Here is a 26517-nt window from a genome sequence, read left to right on the forward strand (position 1 = left end):
CCAATAGACACGCTCGTGTCTCAGGCCATGTGGATATTCGAATTAGGGACACATGGTCGTGTCCCAGCCTCTATCCGTACTCGTGTAACTCTCTGACTTGGTTACAGTGTCAAGTCACATGCCTGTGTACTAGGCCGTGTGAGCATGCTGACTTGCATTCTTAAAGGATACAGGAGACACATGGCCGTGTCACCTGGCTGTGTGTCACACACGATTGAGACACACGCTCGTGTCTCTGCCTGTGTAGACGAAAATAGGCCATTTTACAAGCCATATTTCTCACCCAATTTGGTGTCAACCTACAATCAACATTATGCATATAAACAAGTCATATTATGGAAACCAAAATAAACAGAATCAAGTCTTAAACATATAGTATATTCACATACAACCAATATGCCCTTAGGCACCTCAAATGACAATTATAAACATGTTTAATCATGTAATCCATGTAACCAAGAAATCAAGCAACTTTTATGTATAATTGCATTAACACACAACATGTAAGTCATTTACCAAAACTTAATATTTGGTACCAATTGTATCACTTATTCAATAGCATCAAATACATATACACTTACTATAGCATAGTATCAAATCACACCAAGTTATAAAACATATGCATATTCAACTACTATTTTACCTTTCATCATTCAACCACAAATCATTCCACGCATCAACATTATAAGGCAAATTATGCACATACCAAAATATCAACACACAAGTCAAATAATTGGCTTATCTCAACAAAACACGTATAAGCCAACATTTATCCAAAATAACTTATACATGCCATTATAACCAAAATCAAAACATCCGAAAGTACAGAAAAAATTGATGGATAGTGTGACATAACTCCGACAAGCTTCCAACCCAATCAAGCTTCCAATAATTTGTGAAATAAAGGATAAACAACTACGTAAGCAATGAATGCTTAGTAAGCTCATTCAAACTTTAAACATAATATTCCAATTCACTAAAAAACTTTATATATTAAATATAAAGTTATACCAATGCCTCAAGATTTATCAACTACATAACCACCAACTCAAAAATGAGTAAGTCTATCAACATCATATATATTTATTCATTCTAACTTAATAGGATTTTATAAACATTATACACCATCGTTAATCTTTTCATAAAACTACGAATAACTTCCTTTACTTATTTTCTATTCTATTTACTAAACATAAACTTAAATAACAACATCAATTAACTAATTAATATATTTATTCATATCATAGGTAAGTTCAACCATAACATACGTAATTTCTCATATAAGTACATTGTTCAACTCATCAATCCCTTTTTCATCATATCACATTTCAATTATGAACTTACCGTTTTATTTGTATAATACTAGACATAAGCATATACATCAATCATAATCTCAAGTTTGACATATGTCTAATCACCATCATCAATACACAAGTTAGTGCATTTATATATATAACTCATTTCCATGTTTCAAATCACTATCCCATTTTCAATTCTCATACAATATCATGCAATGTCAATCATAGTACCGTTTTATTTAATTATCCTATTAACACGACTCGGACTCGGATGGATACATGGATCCAATCAACACACCAGTTTGGCACCCAGTGCCTCATCGGATAAATCCGAAGTAATATGTGTCCAGCGCTATATACATTTGACACCCAGTGTCTCATCGATTAAACCAAAGTAAATTGGCACCCAGTGCCTCATCAACTCGAAGTCGAAGAAATTTCTGAACTTTTCCTATCTTATGGCATGCCATCTATATCCGACTCAGCCCAATACAGTTAATAAGGTTTAATTTCACTTCCAAATACAACCAATATCCAATTATCATAGTTGCACACATATATATTCCTTTCAATTCAAATAATCAACACATTCATAATTTATATACAAATTCAATCCATTTCAATTAACTATCAAATGTCAACCTTTTCAATTCATACATATTAGCACATCATTTCAACATCATTTCTTACTATACTCAAATTGCACATGCTAACATCTTTTATTTGATTAACAATGTCCCAATTCACACAATTACTATATAAATAGCTATTCACATATCAAACCACAATTATTTGTACATTGGCATTAGCCATTCAATAATTAATAAATCTTTCAAATTCATTAAATAATTTACCTTATTGAGATTTTCCATACGAAGAACGACTTACGGATAAGAGTATGTCATCAACAGAAGCTCATAAAGCTGGTCCACCAGAACACACCAACAGAAGCTCATAAGAGCTTAACAGAAGCTCGTAAAAGCTTATCCACCCATTCACTCCAAACAGAAAGTAAAACACAAGAGTTCACAACAAATGTTGAACCCCGGTTTACTTGGTTAATATGTCGATATCTCCCTCCAATACCATCATACACCAATTTACGAATGTACTCAAATCTCGTGTTCCATTCAAACTGAAATTCAATTCAATATTATAATTCCAACAATATAATTAATAAATAATACCATTCATCAATTTATACAAAATATTAAATTTTAACCGTACGAACTTACCTGGCTAAATTATAAAAATACCAAGATTCAGGGGCATTTTGGTAATTTTTTATTTTCCTCAATTTTCCATCCGATCTTGATCTAAATTAATAATCTCATTCAATTTATTAATTTAGACAACAAAACAATTCATTTCATATAATTTGGTCACTTTTGATATTTTTATAAAATTACCCTAAAGTTTTACTTTTATTTAATTTAGTCCTTAAGTCCAAATCATACAAATTAACTATTTTTAATGCAAACCCATGCTAGCCGTGGCATTCAATACAGCCTATTTTTGTAATAATTCCACAAAAAACCTTGTATTTTTACTATTTCAACAATTCAGTCCCTAATCGGGAAATTCATCAAAAATTACTTAATAATTTTTTTTCTAAATAACAATTAATATCTCAAATTTATCATTTAATAACTAAAATTATATAGATTCATCAATGGCAACTTCCAAAATTTTAGTAAAATAAAAAACTAAGGTAAAATTTAGTTGGACCTATTTATAACAATCTCAAAAACATAAAAAATTACAAAAAAAGGGGTAAGAATTGAATTCACATGAAGCAAATTATGAAGAACCAGCTTAAAACTTTTCTCTTATGGCAGTTTAGACCGAAACAAGAAGAAATGTCTAGAAAATTTTCAATTTGTTTCATTTTAATTTCAATTAAATTACAATTTTACCATTGGCTTTATTTTATTATTTTCCGCCTCACCTTTTAATTTTGGTATATTTTCTTCTTAAGTCCTTCCTTTTTTTATTAATCAAGTCATTTAATCTCTTAAATATTATAATTAGTAAGTTTTGCACCTTTTTAAATTTAGCCCTTTTTAATTAATTGACTATCAAAACGTTAAAATTTTTCAATGAAACTTTAATACTACCTTAATGACACTCCATAAATATTTATAAAAATATTTACGGCTCAGTTTATAAAAACGAGGTCTCGATACCTCACTTTCAAAAACCACTTAACCTAATAAATCATTATAAAACACAAATTACTAATTCAAAAATCTTTTTAAAATCATATTTGACTCATAAATATTAAATAATAATATTTACAAACTTACTTTTCGGATTTGGTGGCCTCGATCCACTATTTCCGACATCACTAAAAATTGAGCTGTTACAAATACTATAAAAAAAGAATCATTAATTTATTTATTTAGGTCCCAATATTATTATTTTAGAAAATTTAAAATTTTTAACTTTCTTTATATATTTTTTAGATTTTTTTAAATATAAAATTTGTATTTTTTTATAAATATTTTGAATTTTAAATTTTTTTGAAATTTTAAAAAAAATTGTAATTGTTTTTTCAAAGAGAGACCAATTTGCTCATTTTCAAAATTGACAAGAACTAAAAAGATATTTACACCAATCTATTATTCAAATTGTAAAATTCAACTAGAATTGAACTCAAAACTCGAATTACTTATTCGAGTTGAATCGAAAAAATCAAATAACTTGATTCGATTAACTCGAAATTTAAAAAAAATTAATTTTTTCGAATTAAATCAAGTTTTATCACCCCTATTGAGTCTAAAAGAATACATTTAATGTAAAAAACACTCTTTTCAAATTTATTCAACAAAGATTTTAGATGGAGTGGTAAAAAATTTGTATATAAATTTTACTAAACATGTGTTGTATGATTGAATAAGTAGTTTTTAATTGTTTTATTTAAAAATTATATAAATATGTGAAAAAGAATATCACTATTGTAATTATATTAATTGTCAATTAAAAGAAAAGCTATATTAGTTTTTTTTTTCAATTTTTTAATTTGAATTTCATGCTATTTTTATAGTTCATGTTCAAAATTCATGACTCCCATCTCAACAATGTGCTCTCTAAAATTCGAATCTTGTTCGAGCTTTAGAAGTTTAATGTGCTGCATCATTGTACCCAACATTTATTGGTATCTATTTTATATTATATATTTACATATAAAATAAAATGTAAAATGTTATTTCAATACCAATAAAATTAGTGATTTGTGTAAATTGAATTAAATCAAATTTTTAAATGCACAATTACACAAAATCTAAATTCACATATCATATTACATTAAATCAAAATTCATATATAATTATAATATTCATCCCTAATAAAAATATATACCTATATTAACCTTATGCATGGCATAAAACAAATAAATTGTTAAAAAGAATAAAAATAAATAAAATGCATAAAAAATTAATTATCAAATAGATATTAAAATCTATGTTTAATTTGCATAAATTAAAAACAACTAATATAGATTTACACTAAAAATCGAGTAACATTATTATAAGAGAACTAAGGGCCCACCTAAGAGAAGTCTCTGAGCACAACATTTTTTTTTCTTTAAAGATTTTCTTAATTGGTTGGTTGAGAATTTGATTATTGTCTTGAGTAGAGAGGAATAGTCAACAAAAAAATCAGATAAATTATAAAAAAAATAGTTATTTTTATTTATTTTAAGTTGTATTTTAATCATTTATGTTTTAAATGTTATGTTTTAGTCACTTACGTTATCATTTTATTATGAAGTTGTTACTCTACCATTAAGCTTTGTTACCTCCCTAATAGTGATCCTACGTGGCAGTTCAAATGGTTTTTAAATGCCAACATAGATGTCCTACATGACAATCCAAATTAAATTTATTTAATTAAAAATATATTTTCATCCCAGTAACTGGACATCCTAGTTGGCATTTAAAACCTATTTGGACTGCCACGTAGGACTACCGTTAAGGAGGTAACGGAGTTTAACGGTAAAGTGACCACTTCGTGACAAAACAATAACGTAAGTGACTAAAATGTAACATTTCAAATATAAGTGACTAAAATATATCTGAAACAAATAAAAGTAACTATTTTTGTAATTTATCCAAAAAAACAACACATTTATATTGTTGAACTTTAGTAAAAAAAAAAGTTGAATTTAATTGAGAGAGATTTAAGCTCATAATTGAATTTATTTGATAATAATTATAATTAATTGAGAGGGATTTAAGCTATTAAATATGATATAAGCAACTCATATTTATATCGTTCAACTTTACCATGATTAATTGAGAAACCTTGAAAGAAAGGTAAATTAATTGAGAGAGATTTAAGTTACTAAAAATAATTTTATCTAGGGACCCAAAAAAGTTAATTTATTTCATAATAATCATATCAAATTAAATCAATTAAGAGACATTTAATTTTTTAATATAATTTGATTTAAATTTAATCAAAATTTAAAACTTAAATAAATTAACATGTACTAATATTAATTTCTGAAATCATCGAAGAAAGAATATTTAAGACTTTGATTAATTAAAAATATCAATATAAAATATATGGAAAAAATTACGATATAATTTTATTACTATCAAATTTAATACAGAATTATTCTAAAAGCTTTTTTTTCCCTTTTCCGAGATGAAGCAACTTTTTTTATTTAATTAAATCTAATAAAAATATATATAAATAAATAAACATTTTTTATTTATACTCAACACTAACTCGATTAGAAAAAATACTAAAAATCAACCTTTATATAAAATTTATAAAAAAAAATTATCATGGAAAAAATTATAAATTATGAGATTTTAACCAAAATCATAAGCAACTTAAATTTTTAATTTATCATTTCAATTACTCACATTAACCAAAATCATAAGCAACTTAAATTTTTAATTTATCATTTCAATTACTCACACTGTCTTCTCTATATATACATTAATTATGAGTTTCAACTCAATTGAAAAATAATTAATATACTTTTTTTAATTATAATTAATAGTTTATGATAATTTTTTTCATATTTTTGTATAATTTTTAAATAAAATAAAATAATTAAAAACTACAAATCCAATGTTCAAATATGTACTTAATGAAGTTTAGGTTGCGTTTGTTTAACCAAAAATAGTTTCTAAAAATTTGTTTTTGAAAAGTGTATTGATTTTTTTAGAAAAACTTATATTTTTTTTATGTTTGAATGATTATGCACAAAATTTTTTTTTATGTTTGAAAAGTTGTTATTAGTTAAATGAATACGAGTACACGACATAAATATATTTATTACAAAATATTATAATACGATTTACTTTTGACAATCAAAATTTATTTTTTATAATAACACTAGAAATCCTATCACACACGTATGCGTGTGAACTAGACCAATCAATGGGTCAAGCCACTCAGCCCGTTTCGAAGACTTGCCCGAAAAGTGGGAAGGTTTGGGTAAAAATATAGGTCTGAAAAATGGACTTGGGGTAGAAAAATAAGACATTTTAGAAAAGGGGTCGAGTCTTACGTAATGTTTTTTTTTTGCTAGAACCCAACCCAACCCGAATTTGAAAAAAAAACTGTTGTTCTTTCTTGTTTTGTTGTTATTTTCTTGTTATTTTCTCACGATTTTGCTATCATTTCATTATTATATTGCTACTATTTTGTTGTTATTGTTTGAATATTGTATAACTCTTGTTTTATTGTTAATTTTGTTACTATTTTGGAGGCATTTGCTTGTTAAGTTGCACTTATCTTAGTGTTATTTAAGTATACATATTTTTTAAATTTATTTTTAATTTGTTGGGAAACATTTGTTTGAATGTTTTTAGTATTTTTTTATGTATTATATATTTTTAAACAATATAAAAAATTTAATATGATTGGGCTGAGCCTGAGTTTTAGCATTTTTATTTGGGTCAGACTTGAACAAAATTTTAAACTCATTTTTCGGGTTGGGCCTGGGCCTAGCAAACGGGCCTAAGATTTTAGTTGGGCCTAACCTAAACCAGGCCATAGACACCTCTAATGTGAACCACATATATTTTTTTTTTCTGGTGAAAAAGAAATTACAACTCAAGTATCAAACATTAAGAAAACTCATCATATAATTTTTATCAACAAACCGCAACCCCGGTTTCCTGTCTCTCCTAAGCTTGACTATCCTGTCTGTAATTCTATTATCTTCTCTAGGAATATGTTGAAGATTCCAGTGACTCAGAAGCTTCAAAAGCAAAAGTATTCTCATAACTAAAGTAGAATTAGATACTTCATGAACTCCTTCATAAATGAGGTTAACAGCTTCAAGATTGTCTGTCCGAATGATGACTTTTCGAAAGTCGCTATTAAGAGTAATTTGCAACCCATCAAGAATGCCACATAATTCTGAATCAATAACTTCGCAATTACTTAAATACCTAATAAAGCCAACAATCCAAGTCCCATTATGATCTCGCAGAAGCCCTCCAACTATGACAAACATATCAACATATTTAATCGAACCATACGTGTTCAAATAGACCAACCATCCAAAGAAACATGAACAAAATCAGATCTTGAAAGTTTAGTGCCTTACGAACCTCACACCGAAACATACTATTTTGCCCAACATAGAGAGGCTTTGATAACCTCATCAATATTCCACAAAAGTCCTTGAAATATACATAGGTTTCGATTCTTCCACATACGCCAAATGATAATCTCGAACAGACAATACCAATTGGCTCCACCCACTAATTTTACGACTTGCAGATTTCGTAAATTAAGCTCCATCCATTCGTATAAAGACCCTGCAAAAAAAAAGATTGTTTACTTGGAGGGATTAACTGCATCCAAATATCCCTTGCCGTTGTGCAATCCCATAGAACATGAAAGACACTCTTATAATTATGGCTACATGTACCACAAGCAGTATCTGAACCCAATCCTCTTCGTGTTCTTTCAACATTTGTGAGCAAACGGTGCTTAATAGCAAGCCAAATGAACACTCTAACCCTTTGTGGTCCCTGATATTTTCATGGTAATTTCCAAACATCCTCTTTCATATTCCATGAATCTTCCCGAAGTTTCCTATACACACTTTTAATTGAGAAAGCGCCAGACGTAGTCCCCCCCAAATAATTCCATCCATACCAGAATTTGATTGAGGTGGCGAAATCTCTACAATCTGATGAATGATATATTCGGTTAACCAAAGGCAAAAGAAATCTAAATCCCAATTCTCATTTTCTATGACCATATCACTAAGGGAACAATCCATATCCAAGCTAGATTTGCAAGCTATCTTTTTGTACAATGGGCCAACATTAGGAACCTAAGAATCCTTTTAACAGTTAATATTGTGCCCATCTCCAATTAACCAGAGTAGATTCTCACGTATGAGCGGCCAAATCTTCGATGGAGATCTCCACAAGAAAGCGTCCCCTCGATAAAGATTCCGGTAATCCACCTTGAACCTCATACTTAGACCGAAGCACATTAACCCATAAAGAAGAATAATTAATCACTAATTTAAATCTCAGCTTCATCATGAAAGAAGTATTATGATTACGTAGAGACCTTATACTAAGACTGTCATGCGATTTAGGTTGGCATATCGAGTCCTAACAAACCAAAGTAATTTTTTTATTACCACTAGTGGATCCCTAAATGAATTTTCTAACCATAACTTCGATCTTATCACACGAACCTTTTAGGATCATCATCGATTGCATAAAGTAGCTCGGAATTGATAACAAGACCGCTTGAGCTAAAGTAATTCTACATGCAAGAGAGAGTTGTCTAGCGTCCCAACTACAAAGTTTACTCCGTACCTTATCAACGACAAAGCACAAAGTATTATTCGTAACCTTCTCATGAAAGACGGGAATCCCTAAATACGAACCAAGATTCTGTATTACCTGGAAACTAAAAAATCTCCTAATATGCCTTTGAATATTTTCATCCACCCCTTTAGAGAAAAAACATATTTGACTTTTGTAGATTAACATTATGACCCGAAACACCACAAAAAGTATCTAAAACTTCCTTGATAACTCGTGCTTGCTTCTCCTCTGCCTGACCAAAAAGAATCAAGTCATCTACGAAAAAAAAAAGATGAGAAAGGAACGAACCTGATCTAGTCAGCTGGATAGGAGATTGACCATCTACCGCCAGCCATGGCCGTATGGATACCATGCCCTAACCACTCTATACACAAAATGAAAAGGTAAGGTGAAAGCGAACATCATTGACGAACTCCTTTTGCTGGTTTGAATTTCTGGGAGGGCACTCCACTCTAAAGCACTTGCATAGTTGAACCAGAAATAGCTGACATAATGACATTACGAAGAAAGTTAGGAATACCTGCAACCTGTAGAGAAGCGTCTATGAAATCCCAACGAACATGATCATAGGCCTTCTCGAGATCGAGATCAATTTAAATGGCCATCCATCTTTTATTCTTTTGCATACTCTTCATAGAGTGCACGACTTCTTGTGCAATGATGATGTTAGCATTTATGTTCCTTCCTGCGACAAATCCTGCTTGTTTAGGTGCAATGATCTTCGAAAAAACCACTTTAAATCTATTAGTAATAACCTTCATCACCAGCTTGTATAAGACCAAACAAAGACTGGTATGGTGAAACTGCGAGAAACATTCCAGATGCTAATTGAATTTTTACGGTTGTCGAAAAAATGTATTTTCGGGTCTATTTTTCTGAAAAATTGATTTGTAAATATTTATTAAAAATATTTACAAAGTTAATTGACTGATTAATTAGAGTTTAATTAGTGAATTAGCTTAAATTGAGGCTAATTAGGTATAAGGATTAAATTGAATAAAGTGTGAAAGTTGAATTATAGATTAAAAGAAAATGTAAAGGACCAAAATGATAATTATGCCATTTGTCCTAATTTAGACGGCAAAAGAATGGAAAAATCTAAGATTTTTCTTAGATTAATTAATTAATTATTATTATGGTTATTATTATTTAATTGATATTAAATTATTATATTATGAAATAAATTAAAGTAAAGATAAATTTATGGCAATCAAAATATACATGTATAATACATATATTTGTACAATTGTAAAATATTTATTTAATTACTTTTTATTTAAGTAAATAGATTTTTATATAAAATAAATAATCGAAAGACAAATGTGTGGTTATGATTTGATACAAGTGTATTAATAAAAATACATACATTTGTAATACATGTATTTAATTATTAATAGATATTTATTATTTATAAAAATATATTTATTAATTAATTATATTATAAAACATTTATATAATAAATAAATTTAATTATAACAAGTGAATGGAGATGATGATATACAAATATAAAATAAATATTTGATATTAAATAGATATTTTTATAGTTATTAATGTTATTATATTATATATATATAGTTAAAACATAAAATAAAAGAAAGAAACAAAAGAGATGAGAAAAAGAAACAGAATATGAAACGTTAGCAGGGGGAAGGAAAGAAGGAAAGAAAGAAAAGAAAGAAAAATGGGAAATTCAAGGTTTGAATCTTGAGGTTTAAATAAGTATGTCAATTTAGCACTTTTTATTTAATTTTGATGTTTTAGAAGCTTTGGAATAAGGTTTTGATGAAATTTACTTGATATTTTGAAAGTTATTAGATTTCTAGATATTATCCATGTTGAATAAAATGATTAATTAAAGGTTAAATTGATAGAAATTCAAGTTAGAAGTCAAATAAGGATTGAATTGTAAAATAATTCATAAGTTTTATGCTATAGGGAATAAATTGAAAGAATTTTGAAATTATGGTTTAATGGTGAAATTAGAAAATTGAAATTAGTTTAAAATGGAAATTGAATGAAAATATTGAGTTAAATGTGAAGAATCAAAGTTAGTCTCGATTTAGGGACTAAATTAGAATTTAGGCAAAAGTTGAAAAGAAATAAAAAAGAAATTGAATGGTAGTGTATTGATAATTTTTAATTGATTTCCGTAGCTAACATTGTGCGGGAAAATCTCGGCTAAGTAAGGAAAAAGGCAAAGTCGACGGGGGTTAGTTCGGAAATTATAGTTTGTATTTCTATAATCCGAACTTAGTTATTGATTGTTATATTTTTATTTAAAGTATATGGCAAATGTTAAGGTAAGAATTATTGTGTTTTATGATTGAAATGGATTAATTGGTATATGTTAAATTTATTGAATTTACATGGATAAATGTGATTGATGTGGAATTGAATATGAATGTAGGTTATATTGAAAAATATATTGATTTGGAAAATGATGAACTTGATATGAAAATATATGATTATTGTGAAATTTGAACATTTGTTAATATAAAGTGAACTGAAATATATTAAATTGAGAATATAACTGATTAATTGAATTATGTACTGATTGAAAACTGAAAGTTTACTGAATACCCTATTAACAGTATCAGGCTAAGTTGGATCTAGTTGGCATGCCATAGGATTGGAAGTATATAGGGATACTTCGACCTTGAGTCGATGAGGCACTAATAGTGTCGTACTATTACTTCGACTTCGTGTCGATGAGGCACTTCGTGTGTCGTACTGTTACTGATACTTTGGTTTAATCTGATGAGGTACTATGTACCGTACTGCTACTGTTTACTTCGGCAAAGCCGATGAGGCACATTATTCCGAACTGGTGTGTTGGTTGGATCCGTGTATCCGTCCAGGTCCGAGTCATGTTAATAGGGGTAAATAGAGGTACTGAATAACTAACTGCTACTGAATAATTAACTGGTACTGAATAAATGACTATTATTGAATAACTGATTCTTACTGAATAATTGACTGTTACTGAATAAACGACTGTTATTGAATAAATTATTACTATTGAATAACTAATTAATACTGATGACTGACTGATACTGAATAATTAAGATCAATTGATTGTTACTAAAGAATATTAACTGTTATTGAAATGGAATAGTACAGAACATTGAATGAAAGATGAATAGTATTATTATTCAAATGAATTGTAAATATATGTTGGAAACTGATTATCAAAGAATAATTGATCACTAATGAATGATAATGATAAACTGATTGATTTTGAAAAATATTGACTGATATAGAGGTTGGATTAAAACAATTACTGATCGAAAAGTAAAGAGTTGATTATTACTGTAATACCCTGAAAATTTTTACAGTAAGATATTATCTTTGATATAGTAAAATAAGGAAATAAAGTGACAAAAAGGGAAATTTTGAGTTATGTCAATATTGAGAAGTATATTATGATATATTAATTCAAGAAAGGACTAAATTGTAAAAGTGAGAAAAGTTTTGTTGCACAAGAGTAAATATTCATAATTTGAGGGGTTAAAGTGTAAATATGAAAAAGTTGAAGGACCAATAGTGTAAATAATTTAAGAGTGGAATGATCTAGAAACTAAGGAAAATGGATGAATTAGGACCAAATTGAATAGATGAAGAACTATGAGGGACTAAATTGTAATTTTACCAAATTAAATGATGACTCAAGGATGGAATTTTAAAAGATAATGAAGGGCAAAATGGTCAATTGGAAGAGAGAGAAATCTAGAAAGTAATAATGATGCTAGAGATATTTTGATATTTTATAATTATTTAATTAGATAAATATTATTTTATTAATACTTTAATAAGATATTTTATTATTATTTTATTAGTATATAAAGAAAGAAATATGAGAAATTCTCATCCATAGTTTCCCATGCACTAACGTGAGAGAAAGAGAGGAAGAAAGAAAGTTTTGCTTTCTTTACAATTTGGTCCTTTTACCAAAAATTCACCATTTTCACCCAAAAATTAAATGAATTTCCATAGCTACCAAGAGACAAAAATGTTAAGGAGAGCATGGGGAGTTAGAATATCAAGTTGGATTCAAGAAATAGAAGCTGGAGGAGAGAGAAAATCAAGTTAAAGATTAGTATCAATAGAACAAGGTAAGTATATCAAGATTTCAATATGTTTTTAAGTTTGTTATTATTGACAAAGCATGGAAATAATGTTATAGTAGAGTTTTCTTACATAAGGTCCTATGTTTTTGATATGTTAGTGAAGAGAAAATAAGAGAAAGTGATGAGAAATGGTGTAGAAAAAGAAAATAAGGGTGTTATAACATGGTAATTAATAGCTTGCACAAAAATAGTTTGGATAGCAGCAGTAGACTAACTTTGAAAAATCACCATAAATTGTAGAAATCGAATTAGAAGATGAAAAAAATATGTAATTAAATCTTATTTAGTATAGTTTCTCATAGAAGAAATAGTGTAAGAAATGAATTTGTAAATTTTGAGATATAATGAAATTTGTGAGACAAGGTCAGAATGAATTTGGGTTCCCCTATTCTGACTTTGAAAAATCATAAAAAATTGAATAAAAATAATTAGGGGCTTAAATTTATATTTATAAAATCTTGAATGAGTATATTTTTAGTAGAAACAAACAAGAACATCATTTGAATCCTATATGAGGAGATAATTAATTTTTGGTGAAGAGGGGTCAGAACTATTAGACAGCAGAACAGGGGTAACTTTAAAGAATAAACTGTACTTATTGGCTAAACCAAAAATTCTGAAATTTTTATGGTAAGAATATATATGAGTCTAGATTCAGGGAAAATTATCGGATATTAGTTTGGAGTTCTATAGATCCAGATATAAATAATTTAGTTACTATGATGCAGATAGACAGCTTGAATATTCATAAAAGTAAATAATAAAAATTATGGATAATGTTACTTACAAGTGTGTTATCTACATTAAGGATGTGGAATGGAGAGGTGGAGGAGGAAAAATATGTATGAATATTCATCTAGCATGGCTAATTTGCATATTTTAGGCTCAGGGACTAAATTGAATAAAAGTAAAACTTTATGGGCAATTTTGTAAACATGTCAGAAATGACCAGATTGCATGAAATGAATTATTTTATTATTTGAATTACAAAATTGAATGAAATTATTAATTTAGTTCAAGATCAAGGGAAAACATGATTTAGGGATTAAATTGAAAAGTGTTGAAATTATGAAAAATTTTGATATTTTATAGAATTCATGGATTGTTATCAATATATATGAGAATAATAGCTGGAAATAAGGATTAAATTGCAAGAATTTTATTTTCCTGACCCTAAGGATGAAATCGTCATTAATTAAAAGTTTAGGGGCAAAATGGTTATTTTACCTAGAGCATTAATTAAATGCATTAGAATATGAAATGAATGAAAATGATGATCAAATTTATTTATAAAGATCCGGACGACTCAAATATGAGATTGATCGTGGAAAAGAAAATATATCAGATTAATGAAATTATAAACACAAACAAGCAATGACGTAAGTTCGTGTAACTTGAATTATATTCTTAAATGCTTGAAATGCATGTTTTTGATATGAATATGATTTGAATGTTCATTATATGAAATTTTATGAAACATTGATAAATTTGATAAAAGGAGAAGAAATCCCGGGAATGAAAGGAAAATTCGATGGATCTCTGAAAAGGAATTGACGGTAAAAAGGATCTAGCCCGGACGGGTGATCCTATCCTGATATATCCCTCCCGAAGAATATGTGTAAAACGGATTTAGTCCAGACGGGTAATCCGAATTAGGGTCTGAATTTAGCCTGGACTGGTAATTCAGATCCAAGCTCATTAGAGTAATTGTCGTTGCAGGGGATTTAGCCTGGACTGGTAATCCCGACAATACTGTATGAGTTTAGATTACAGGGGATTTAGCCTGGATTGGTAATCCCACTGTAAGGATGAGGTTCACGGGAGTGTGCTCTCTGATATGAAATGTGTAAGACCATGGTTGAAAGATACCATGGCAACCTGTGTGTAAGACCATGGTTGAAAGATACCATGGCAACCTGATATGAGATATGTAAGACCATGGTTGAAAGATACCATGGCAACGTGACATGAAAAGAATAAGACCATGGTTGAAAGATGCCATGGCAACATGACAGAAAATGAGTAAGACCATAGTTGAAAGACACTATGGCATCACGTCAAAGACACATAAGACCGTGGATGGGAGACGCTATAACATCTGTTGAACAATTGATATTCAGGTAAAATGTATCAGATGACGAATGGTTATATGAAATGGTTGTGTGAAATGTTTACAAGAACTGGTCATATGGAAATATATGTACAAAAGCGTTGTATGAAATAATTATGAAAATGGATAAACGAAATAAGTATAAGTACATGGAATATAATTTATGTTAAGTTTGATATAAGCTATTACCAGAATAAATATACATAAAATATATGGAAATGATGAAGCATAAAATATTGATATAATGAAATGAATGATATATGCTTGTGAAGAAATGGTAAGAGCATGATATGTTTCATGACATGTACATATATGATTATCTTTGATATGTTGATACAAGGAAATTATGTAATTGAGACTATTATTAAACTCAAGTGCGACATGTCGAGAAAATAGATATATCAATGTTGAATTTATATGAGATATGTGCAAGTATACTAACAATGTTGTTGTTTGATGCTTATACAAGTGCCAAACTGTTGATTGAATGGTAATATATTTATTTTATATGATGCATTGAATCGGTAAGTATTTTAATTTTTTTTAAGTGATATGCAAATGGTAGTAATGCTCCGAAACCCTGTTCTGGTAGTGGATACGGGTTAGGGGTGTTACAATTACTTAATGATATTGAACAATTATACCATTGTGTTTATTATATGATTTTAAGAGTTTGTAATTTTATTATTCTTATTATTAAGTGTTCGAATTATAGAAATACCACTAAGTTCATACTTAGCGTACTGTTTGTTTTTGTGTACAGGATAGGTTAAAGTTAGACCGTTAAATCAGCATTCCAGGCCGATCCCTAACTCAATGAGGTAAAGTCTATTAATTATTGGTATTGGCATGTACCTAGAACGTTTATATGTGTCATTTAGAATTGTCAATATAATGATGAATTAAATAAATGTAGAATTGATAATAGTATATGGTAGGAAATTGACTTATTTGATATGAATTTGAATTATTTGATAATGTATGTGAGATACTTAAAAAGATTTACTGAATAGGTACATAAGATGTCTAATTTAACATATTTTAAGTAGCTTTAAATGTGATTTAAAGTGATTGAATGAATGGTTTTTGGATTGTTGGTGTCTTAAATTGCAGGGTTGGTAAATTTGATTTGTAAGGCTCATTTTGAGTCTACACGGCCTAGCACGTAGACTTGTGGCCAAACCGTGTGAGACACACGGCTTGCACACGGGCATGTTGTTAGGCCGTGTGTCCCCTGCACCTTAAGTGTTGTAAAACAGAATGTCCAGATAACGCCACACGGGTAGAGACACGGGCGTGTGTCTCAGCCGTGTGAGGTACACGGCCAAAGTACACGGGCTTGTGCCCTGGTCATGTGAAAACTACACTAAGTTCTAATTGAAATTAAAACTACACGGGCTAAGCACACGGGCATGTCCAAGCCGTGTGAGTCACAGAGGGTGACAACATGAGCGTGTTATGGAGACACGAGCGTGTCTTCTAGACCACATGGGTGTGTGGTACTATTTATTAAAGGAAATTTTAAGAATCGTACGAAAAAAATTTATAAGCTTCCAATTGAGTCATGGTTTGGTTCTAACATGCATTTTAAGTCTCGAGGGCCTATTAAAGGGATAATGAGATATATTTTATGAACTGAATTATATTTCTTTCTCTATTAGTCGTAATCGAACTGTAGTGACCGGTAATACTCCGTAATCCTGTTCCAGCTACGGGATAGGGTTAGGGGGTGTTACAAAAACCGACTTAACCCACTCACAAATCGAAGGACCAACAAGCTCCCACTGACTCTGATAAAAAATAGCGTGTAATCCATCACTGCCTAGTGCTTTTAAAGGTGCCATATCAAAAAGGGCCTTCTTAATCTCCTCATTAGATAATGGCATACTAAGGAATTAGATCGCTTCCTACTTGAGAGATGGGAAAGCAGTACACTCAATACTACCCGTTCTTCTTGATTGCTTGCTATAAAGATTCTTATAAAAATTAACCGCTTCCTGCTTCAAGTCATCCTCATCCATAACCCACTTCCCCACTTGATTTTTTAGGGCAACAATACGATTATGCTTCCTTCTCTGTAAAGGTCGCATATGGAAGAATCTTGTGTTACGATCCCCAAAAACTAACCAGTCACACCTGGCTTTCTGCCGCCATAAAAGCTCTTCATGATGTAACACTGACTCCAGCTATTCTCGAATTTCTAACTCAACTTGATTTAAAAAAGTCAAGCTTCTTCAATCAATCGTCTTTTGAACGTTATCCAGCTTTTTCTTCTAAAGATTCTTCCGCTGCGTAATGTGACCATATACCTCATTATTCCATAATTTCACTTAATCAGTGAAAGTAGCAAGTGTAGTTGACATATCCCCCAGAAACTCCCAATTCTTTTTATCATGACATTGTCATCAATTGTGTGTTAGTATCAAATTGACTTGTAACACTAACTCAATTAACAATATTATTAATACATACAACAGATGGAGATAATAAACTGAGCATATTAAGATAAAACTGTATAAAGTACATCAAAATGAAGCTTTGGTTGAGTTGTTTGTAATAATTAATATTATATATAAACTTAATAATAAATAATGATTAACTAGAACTTAATTTAGATTACATATATTGCATATGTGAGAGTGTATATTAACATATTAGAGTTGGAAGGGATACAGGAAGCTAAACATTATTTAAACAAATACTCACATTTGTATAATTAAAATATTTATATTTTATGTGTATAGAAATTATATTTTATACTAAGTTAAAATATGTCATATGTCATTGTATTATTCGGAATTTTGGAATTTAGCCCCCATATTTTTATTTTTGGAAATTTAATCATTCTATTTTTTAGATTTTAAAATTCAGGTTTTACTGTTAACACTATTAATTGCTTTGTTCAATTTTTGTTTATTATAATGCCATTTTTTAGTTACATGACTATCAAGTGAGTAGTTTTATTTAAAAATGTTAAATCAATAAAATTAAAAAAAAAGTGTTAACAATTAGATCTGAAATTTAAAATCTAAAAAATAAATAGATTATATTTCTGAAAATAAAAGTATAGGGACTAAATTCCAAGTTTGAGAATAGTACATGGAATCATGGCATATTTTAACATTTATACTAAAATATATTTATTATTAGTATATTTATAATTGTAATATATATTATTAAAATATTAATATAAATATTTTTCAAATATTATTTAAAATTATTACTTTTAAAATATATTGTTAAAATGAAATTGTATTGTTCAATAATTTATTAAAACAATAAATTATCACATTATTAAATATAAAATAAATAAATAAATATGTTTACTAATATTGAAAATTATAATATTTGGTATTAATGTTTTAGACATTTTTAAAATTAAAATTATAAATGATTATTAATATAATAATGTGAGGCTTGATTCAAGTTATATTTTATATAAAAATAAAGTTACTTATGAAAGAGTTCTTTTTGGAAAATAATTTGTGCTCTTAAAAAAAGTAAGTTATTTTATAGAAAAAAAAAGATTATTTTCCATTGATCAAGTTATTTTCCACAAAACAACACAAAAAATGTAAATATTTTTATTAAACAAATGCAACCTATATATAAGTTTTTTTTAACACTACATCCATAACTATTGATGATTAAATTTAAATAAAATTTATATAAAAAAATTCATGTGACATTTTACCATAGATCAAAGTATTTTAATAAGTTTTGAGAAAAAAAACATTTGGTTTAAATATGTAAGAGATCCTTATACTCTTTTAAAATTTAAATTTAGTCCATATACTTTAATTTTGGGATATTAAATTCTATACTATTTTATTTAAAAGACTTGCTTCCTCTATCTAATTTACACTTGAAGTTAATTTTGTAGTAGTTAAAAAAAAGATAAAATAATTCTTTTTAACCTTTAATGTTTAGTTTTTGCTAAGTGGATCTTTATTCTTTAAAACTATGTAAAAATTTTAAAAATCTTTACTTTTTTTTCACATTTTAAATTAAGGGTTATTATTTGGTATATTAACATTGTACTTTTTCATTTCACAAGTAATTTTAAAAAACTTGTCATGTGTTTTTTTAATACTTTATTAACCCTTACAAGACACTTTTCATCCTCTTAACTATTGCTTGTGAAGTTTAAAAACTCTACTGAAAGTGTACAAAATAAATTTTCTTACATAAAAATATAAAAAATTAAAGGGCGAGTATTTGGTACATTAACTGTGTACTTTTTTTATTCCATAAACAACTTCAAAAAATTAACACATATATTTTTAATATTTTACGTCAAAAAAAAGAAAATTCTTAAAGTTTTTAAAAATAAACATCTTTTTTAAAATATCATTTTAAAATTATTAAAATTTTAAACAAATATAAAATTACAAAAAAATATTATTTACTCATTGAATAATAATAAGAGGCATTCAATAGCCGCTTAACTCAATCATATTGGCCTTTTTACTTGTTTTATTTTTCACATTTTTATATTTTTATAACTTCATTGAAACTTAAAACTAAAAAAATATAATTTTTAAAATAAATTTTGTAATTATTTATATATTTTTAAAGAGTAATGATTAAAATGACAAAAAAGAGAGTAAATATTGAGAAAAGTTATTTCTATCTTTTTTACAACTGCCATATCAACATTTGTAAAGGCAAATTTTGAAAGAGGATTAATATTTTAAAATCAATATATAAGGATTAAATTTTAAAATTTAAAAAAGTACAACTACCTTTAATAAATTTAAACCAAAACATTTTAATAAGTTGGCCGTTGTTGAACGGTCAAAAGAAATTCAAAAACTTGAAAACCCATGCAGAAGTATACTGACTAGCAATAAACTTTAAAAGAAAAAAAAAAAAAAAGCAAAACAAGAAAATCCCTCTCTCTCAAAGTTTTTTAAAAATTGAAAACACGCTTAAGCCTCCATTGAGGCGCGCCACTCTTTCTCTCTGCACTCTTTATTTATTTATTTATTTATATATATATTCTTTCTCATTCACTTTTTCATCTCTCTTCAAATTTCAAAATAGATATTCTCTCAGATCTGTTTCTTCATCTTCCTCTTTCAAATTATATCTGTAAGTCTCCTTTTTCATCTCTTTATTCACTTCTCATCCCTGAAATGTTCATGAATGTGTCATCTCATTTACTTGAATTTCATTTGGGCTTGTTTTGAAATGTTCGTATCTTATCAGGGTTCTTCGTAAATTACGCTTTTTAATACGCTTTTTAAGTATATTTGTGTGCAATGCTAATGTTTTGAGTATATTAGTTTTAAATGTTCGTAGCTTGATTAGCTGTTACCAAAACTTTAAAATTTTCCTTGCGAATTTTAATTTATCGCAGTGGTTAATGTTCCATAACTTGTAAAATAGTTCTTTTTTTGAGTTGAATGTTTATGTTAGCAGCCAGCAAATAACTGTTTCAATTATGAATTATATAATGTTTGCGTATTCCTTTTAATTAGTATTTAGTTCATGGAGTATACTTGTATTGATCTATCGTGTTGGCTTCTCCGATAATTAATTAATTATTGACAGTTACGTGTTTGATGATATTTCTCAGTGAATGGAATCTCTTCCTGATGCCATAGTTCAGTACATTTTGTCACACTTGAACAATGCTAGGGATGTTGCAGTTTGTAGTTGTGTATCCAAGAGATGGAAGGAGTCATTGCCTTACCTTAAGAGTCTCTACTTTCCTCGTAACTCATTTGATGGTTACACCGGCAGTGATAGCCCGGACATTGTTATCTGGAAAATGCTTTCGTCAATCACATGTTTAGAGGAGCTTGTTGTTTACAGTCCATTCACCAGTTCAGGCCTTGCTTCATGGCTATTGCTGGTGCATTCATCGCTCAAGCATCTTGAGCTCAGAATGGATAATATTACTGATTATAAGGCTTGTGTTGATAGTCCATCCAAATTGGACTGCGTTAGTGCAGCTAAGAATTTGGAGTCTTTGAAGCTTTGGGGTGTGCTAATGGCTAATTCACCCAAGTGGGATGTGTTTAAAAACCTAAAAAGCCTTGAAATTGTCGGAGCAAGATTGGAGGATTCTGCATTATCTGCTGCACTAAGGGCATGCCCTAAGTTGACTAACTTAGTTCTGCTTGGTTGTCAAGGGTTTAGATCAGTTTCAGTTGAGTTGCCATATTTAGAGCAGTGTAAGCTGGACTTCTATGGCTTGGGCAACTGTTCCCTTTCTCTCACTTGTCCAAAAATCGAACTCCTTGAGGTTCAAGGTTGTAGTTGGCTTCGAGTTCGTGAGACTACATGCCTAAGGAAGCTTTTGATTGCAAACAATTCAGGTAACTATTCTACTTTATTGTATGCTTTTCCATTTCTGTGTAGGAACTAGGAAAAACTTGAATTGGAATTTTAATTACCATTTTGCTTTTGTGATGCATTTAGGTAGAGTATACATGGTAGACTTTGGGAAGCTTTCAGCCCTTGAATCCTTATCAATGAGGGGGGTCCAATGGTGTTGGGATGCAATAAGCAAAATGCTAGAGTGGTCTAGTGAGGTGAAGCATCTCTATATGAAGGTTGAATTCACTGGAGATTTGGAGTCCCTTTTACCCTTTCCAGAAGTTGATTTCGTTGAGTTTTTTAATAGCCATCCCAAGCTGCAAAAGTTTGATATTCATGGGGCCATGTTTGCTGCTCTTTGCCAGAAAAACAGCCTGAAAAATGTAAGCTATAAACATAGGCACAGCAGTATTATTGTTGGCTCTTTGGCCTAATTTGACCTTCAAGATTGAATGTGTTAATCAAGAAAGAAAAATCGTGTTTACAGGTAGAACCAGGGTTTGTGATTCCATGCCTAGAGGAAGTTGTGGTTCAAGTAAGATCACCATTAAACGCTGAACAGAAAATGAGCACTTTGGAGTCCCTTTTGAAGTATGGGAAGAACTTGAAGACGATGGTAATAAGGATTCTTCAAATGAAGAGCAACCATAGTAGCTCAGACGATTTCTTTGATGAGATATGCAGGCTTAGGTTTATGAACCGCAAAATAGTTCGAATAGAATAAAGCTAACAAGGGGCACCACCTCTATGATTCCTTTTTTTTTTCTGCTTTGGAACTTAAAAGAGTTTTGACTGCTGATTGCTTCATGATGATTCTCATGAAGATACTTACCAAGTTTCTTATTTAATCTCGAATGTTATGCATTTTGACCTCTTTATCAATCAACTGAATTAACCTACAAGACCCTCTGAAAATAAGGGGAAGTTCCTAAAAACACCAATGCAACCTAACATGGTGATTTATATATATATAATTTGTCGTTGGAATGCAAACAAATCAGATGAAACCAAGTCTAGAAAAACAAGGTAGCGTATGAATTAGTACTGTGCAATAAGGAGGACAAGGAGAGTGATCCTCCTATCCTGCAATAGTATGCACGTGAGCCAGGGGGTTCGAGATTTGGTTCCGGGACTCTTTTGTCTTGTTTGTTCTGGTATAATTTGTTTTCTTTTTATGTCTTGATGCTGTGTTTGTTGGTATGAAGGGTTTCCTTGTGCAACATATATGAAAAGAAAACAGGTGTTTGAATTTCCTCATCTACTAATCAACATTTAGATAAGCATGTTTTGGAAGAATTGCTTCAAGTAGCACTGTTGGAGACCTTATGGAGAGCTCCATCTTCGAACGATACCTAACAGAAATATTATCAATGGTTTGCACTGCTCCTTCAAGTGTCCTCCAGCTTAAACTCTACACCCTATATGTAACTTGTTTTGCTGAAAACAATTATTAGAAAATATTTAAAAATAGATTGATTTTTTTTTTTAAAAATTGAGCTCCTTTTTATGTTTGGATGATGTTGCATAAAATAATTGTTGTCTGGCAAATTTTCTACATAAAATGTCAATTCTCATTTTTTTTGGAAATTGTTTTTTATGGAATGAATATAACATAAATTATATTTGTTTCAAAATATTATCAAATGCATTGCCCTTTGGAAATAAAAAATTATCTTATAATAACTATTATTCATATTTATAATAATAAAATATTTGCATTTATATTAAAAACATTTATTATTAAATATTTATAATTTATAATCTATATATTTATTATTAAAATATTAAAATAAAATATATTTCAATAAAATATTAAGAACGGTTATAAAATAAAAATAAATAGAGTTAAAGAACAAGAGAAATGGGAGGACAAAAATAAGACTAAAAAATGTGTTATAAGAGTAGCCAAAAACTTCTAAAAGTAACGACTTATTAAATAATGGAAAGCAAACAAAAAAACATATAAAGCCTAAGACAACACGGGTCCAAACCGGCTTGTGAAATTATTTATTATTATGAAATACTTTCAAAACAAAAATAGACTAAGAAACCAACAAAGAGTGACCCACTTTTCAAGAGAAACTGTTGGTGGCTAGTAGAGTTTCAACTACAGAAGGCACCGTCATTTGTCCATCATCACTTATGAAGACAACAAATATACCCACAAAATGGATGTAACACCCCATACCTGACCTGGTCGCCAAGTCTGAGCTACAAGATGCCACATCCTTTGCCAGAGCAACTACGATAAATTATATACACAATGCAACCATTTATACATGTAGATAAGTATACTATGTAACAGCCCGATTTTGGGTTTAGTCGGAACAGTGGTTTCGAGACCACAAATTCGACACAGAAAAACTTATTTTTATTATATTTTTATGATCTATAATTTTATGGTATGATTTCTTGAAAATTTTGTTAAAACATTTTGACGTTTGGGCACTCAATTTGGTCAAAAGGACTAAATTGTAAAAAAGTACAAAACTTGAGTTCTATATGCTAAAGATGTTTATTTGCTATGAGATTTTAAATTAAAGGTCCTTAGATGGTAATTATACTATTAATTAAGTTGGTGGACAAAAATGGATATGGAGTAAGAGAAATTTTAGTGTTTTAAGAAAATGGCTTTTTGGTCATTTGGTAATTAAATGAATTAAAAAGCAAAAATCAAGCAAAAATATTTGTCCATCTTCCTCACCATAGCTGAATTTTAGAAGGGGAAGCTATAGCTAGGGTTTGGCCACTTCCAAGCTTGACTATAAGTCTGTTCTTGTCCCGTTTTTAATGCTCTTTACATTTTGAAGTCGTTGTAACTCGATCTACCTATTTCTAGCATTAATTTGAGGAATGATTAAGGTCCAAGGTTTGACCCATGATATACATGTGTGTATTTTGATGGCTAATGGTAGAAAATGCATGTTTATTGTTAGAAAAATAACTTTTGCTCAATGATTTTCGGTAAAAATGTAAAAAAGGATCTATTTGTAAAAAGTTGTAAAATGGGTGTTAAAATGCAAATAAAAGAAAAATATGAGCTGCTATAAGGATGTATAAGGTGCGACTAGGCATGGGTATTGAAGAAATTGAGTACATTTCATTTTACGAGCCTAGGGACTAAAATGTAAAAATGTCAAACTTTAGGGGCAAAAATACAAATTTTGTCATAATGTGATTTTGGGCTGATTTGAATAGTATAAAGATTAAATAAGTTAAATGTGATATTATAGATAATGAAAAACGAGGTTCAGAACTGGAATAGGGGAAAAACAAGTATTTGACAGTTAGGCCCTTTTCGCCATTTTTATGCCGAGGTAAGTTCGTATGTAAATAATGCAATGTTATAATTATATTTTTATATGCTTTGATATTGCATGAGTTGTGTGATTGCCTCTTTGGACGTATTCGACAAAGTTTCGACAAGCGATAAAATCCCGATTGAACCTTTGGAATAGATTAGGATACGAGTGACATGTCACTAAGAACCCATGTGATATATGTGATTATGTGATCCGAGTTCTAGTCTCGTACGTCCTATCGGTGGCTGGGTACTCCGGCATATGTTACGGACATCTGACAGCTTGTGTGAGCAGCACCGAGTAACTACGTCTTAACTGACAGCTTGTATGAGCAAGCCCATGATTGGCACGAGAGTGAGCATATATGTGTTATGAGATATGAGGTAGCATTGGCTACGTATGTGGCACTTATGTGCAAGACTTTCTGTGTATCCGATTAGTATTCCAAGTGTTCAACGAGTATGTCAAAGAAGAGAAATAGTATGTAAGTATTACGAATTGATACAGGTAAGTACATAAAGTTTATAAGTATTGACTTCATGAAATTGTGAGTTCATGATTTCCACGAGAAGGATTTTGTGAAAACCTTGTGGCTATTGGTTTATACTTGTGATGTATGAAATTCATGGTAAATTCGGTTGAAGATCATGTGATTGGCTTTCGAGCCGAACTGAGTTATGATATAGCATGTTTTATTCACTTAAATTGCAATTTATCAGATATGAGAAAAAGACATAATTGCCTATTAAAAATGGTTATGAAAGCACGGGAAGATAAAAGTTTAGGCAATTGAAAGATATTAAGATATGTGCTTAGAAATATGAGTACACATAATTAATGTGCATGTTTACTATGAGGTTTGAAATGATTTGTTAATTGTTGTAATATGTTACAAAGGATAGATTGCGGTTGTTAGGCTAATGCCAAGATATGTTAAATTATGCTTATAAGCTGATAGAGTAAACATTGTGACTGAATAAAATTATAACTGTGAGATTCATAGCAATTTGTATTATCTTACGTTTAAGTTGTTGGACTTGATAAAAGATTGGTAAGAGTTGCTTATTATTTTCATACGAACTTACTAAGCTATATAGTTTACCCCCTTATTTTCTCATATCTTATAGGGTTATTAAACTAGCTTGGGTTGGTGATCGTTGAAGATCCTATCACACTATCAAGCTATCATTTTGGGTATAAATAAATTAAAGCATTTTGAGTTTATGGCATGCACAGGGACTAGGTCAATTTTTCATATGTGTCGTTATTAATTTGGCCATATGTGTTGGCTTGTAAATGTTAATGCTTCAACTTATATATATAGCCAGGAATGATGGCTTATACTGATTGTAAGTTTATTCATATGTTAATGCCCTTTTATGAAAGTGAAATTAGCATGTTTTTAATGGGATAAGTATGATGTTTTAAGTATGATAAATGATGGTATAAGAATGACATGTCATTATTTTGGTTGTGATTATTTGGTTGCATTTACATGCTAGGACTTGTGCCATGTGATGTTGTGTAGAT

At 29.4% G+C, this 26517-nt stretch overlaps 2 protein-coding genes across 2 annotated transcripts; one reads left to right on the forward strand and one right to left on the reverse strand.

Annotated features, from left to right (window-relative positions):
• Positions 1 to 7380: 7380 nt before the first annotated feature.
• Positions 7381 to 7779, reverse strand: LOC107925391 (uncharacterized). The gene has a single exon (XM_016856054.1). It carries the CDS (start codon positions 7777 to 7779, stop codon positions 7381 to 7383), a length of 399 nt encoding a protein of 132 aa, XP_016711543.1.
• A 12405-nt stretch (positions 7780 to 20184) lies between these two features.
• LOC107925361 (F-box protein At1g10780) lies at positions 20185 to 22549 on the forward strand. The gene is made up of 4 exons (XM_016856021.2): positions 20185 to 20452; positions 20940 to 21684; positions 21788 to 22068; positions 22173 to 22549. The coding sequence occupies exons 2-4, from the start codon at positions 20943 to 20945 to the stop codon at positions 22407 to 22409; spliced, it is 1260 nt and encodes a 419-aa protein (XP_016711510.1). The 5' UTR covers positions 20185 to 20452; positions 20940 to 20942; the 3' UTR covers positions 22410 to 22549.
• Positions 22550 to 26517: the final 3968 nt, after the last annotated feature.

This window comes from Gossypium hirsutum, chromosome A01, assembly GCF_007990345.1.
Source record: "Gossypium hirsutum isolate 1008001.06 chromosome A01, Gossypium_hirsutum_v2.1, whole genome shotgun sequence".
Classification (NCBI taxonomy): Eukaryota; Viridiplantae; Streptophyta; class Magnoliopsida; order Malvales; family Malvaceae; genus Gossypium; species Gossypium hirsutum.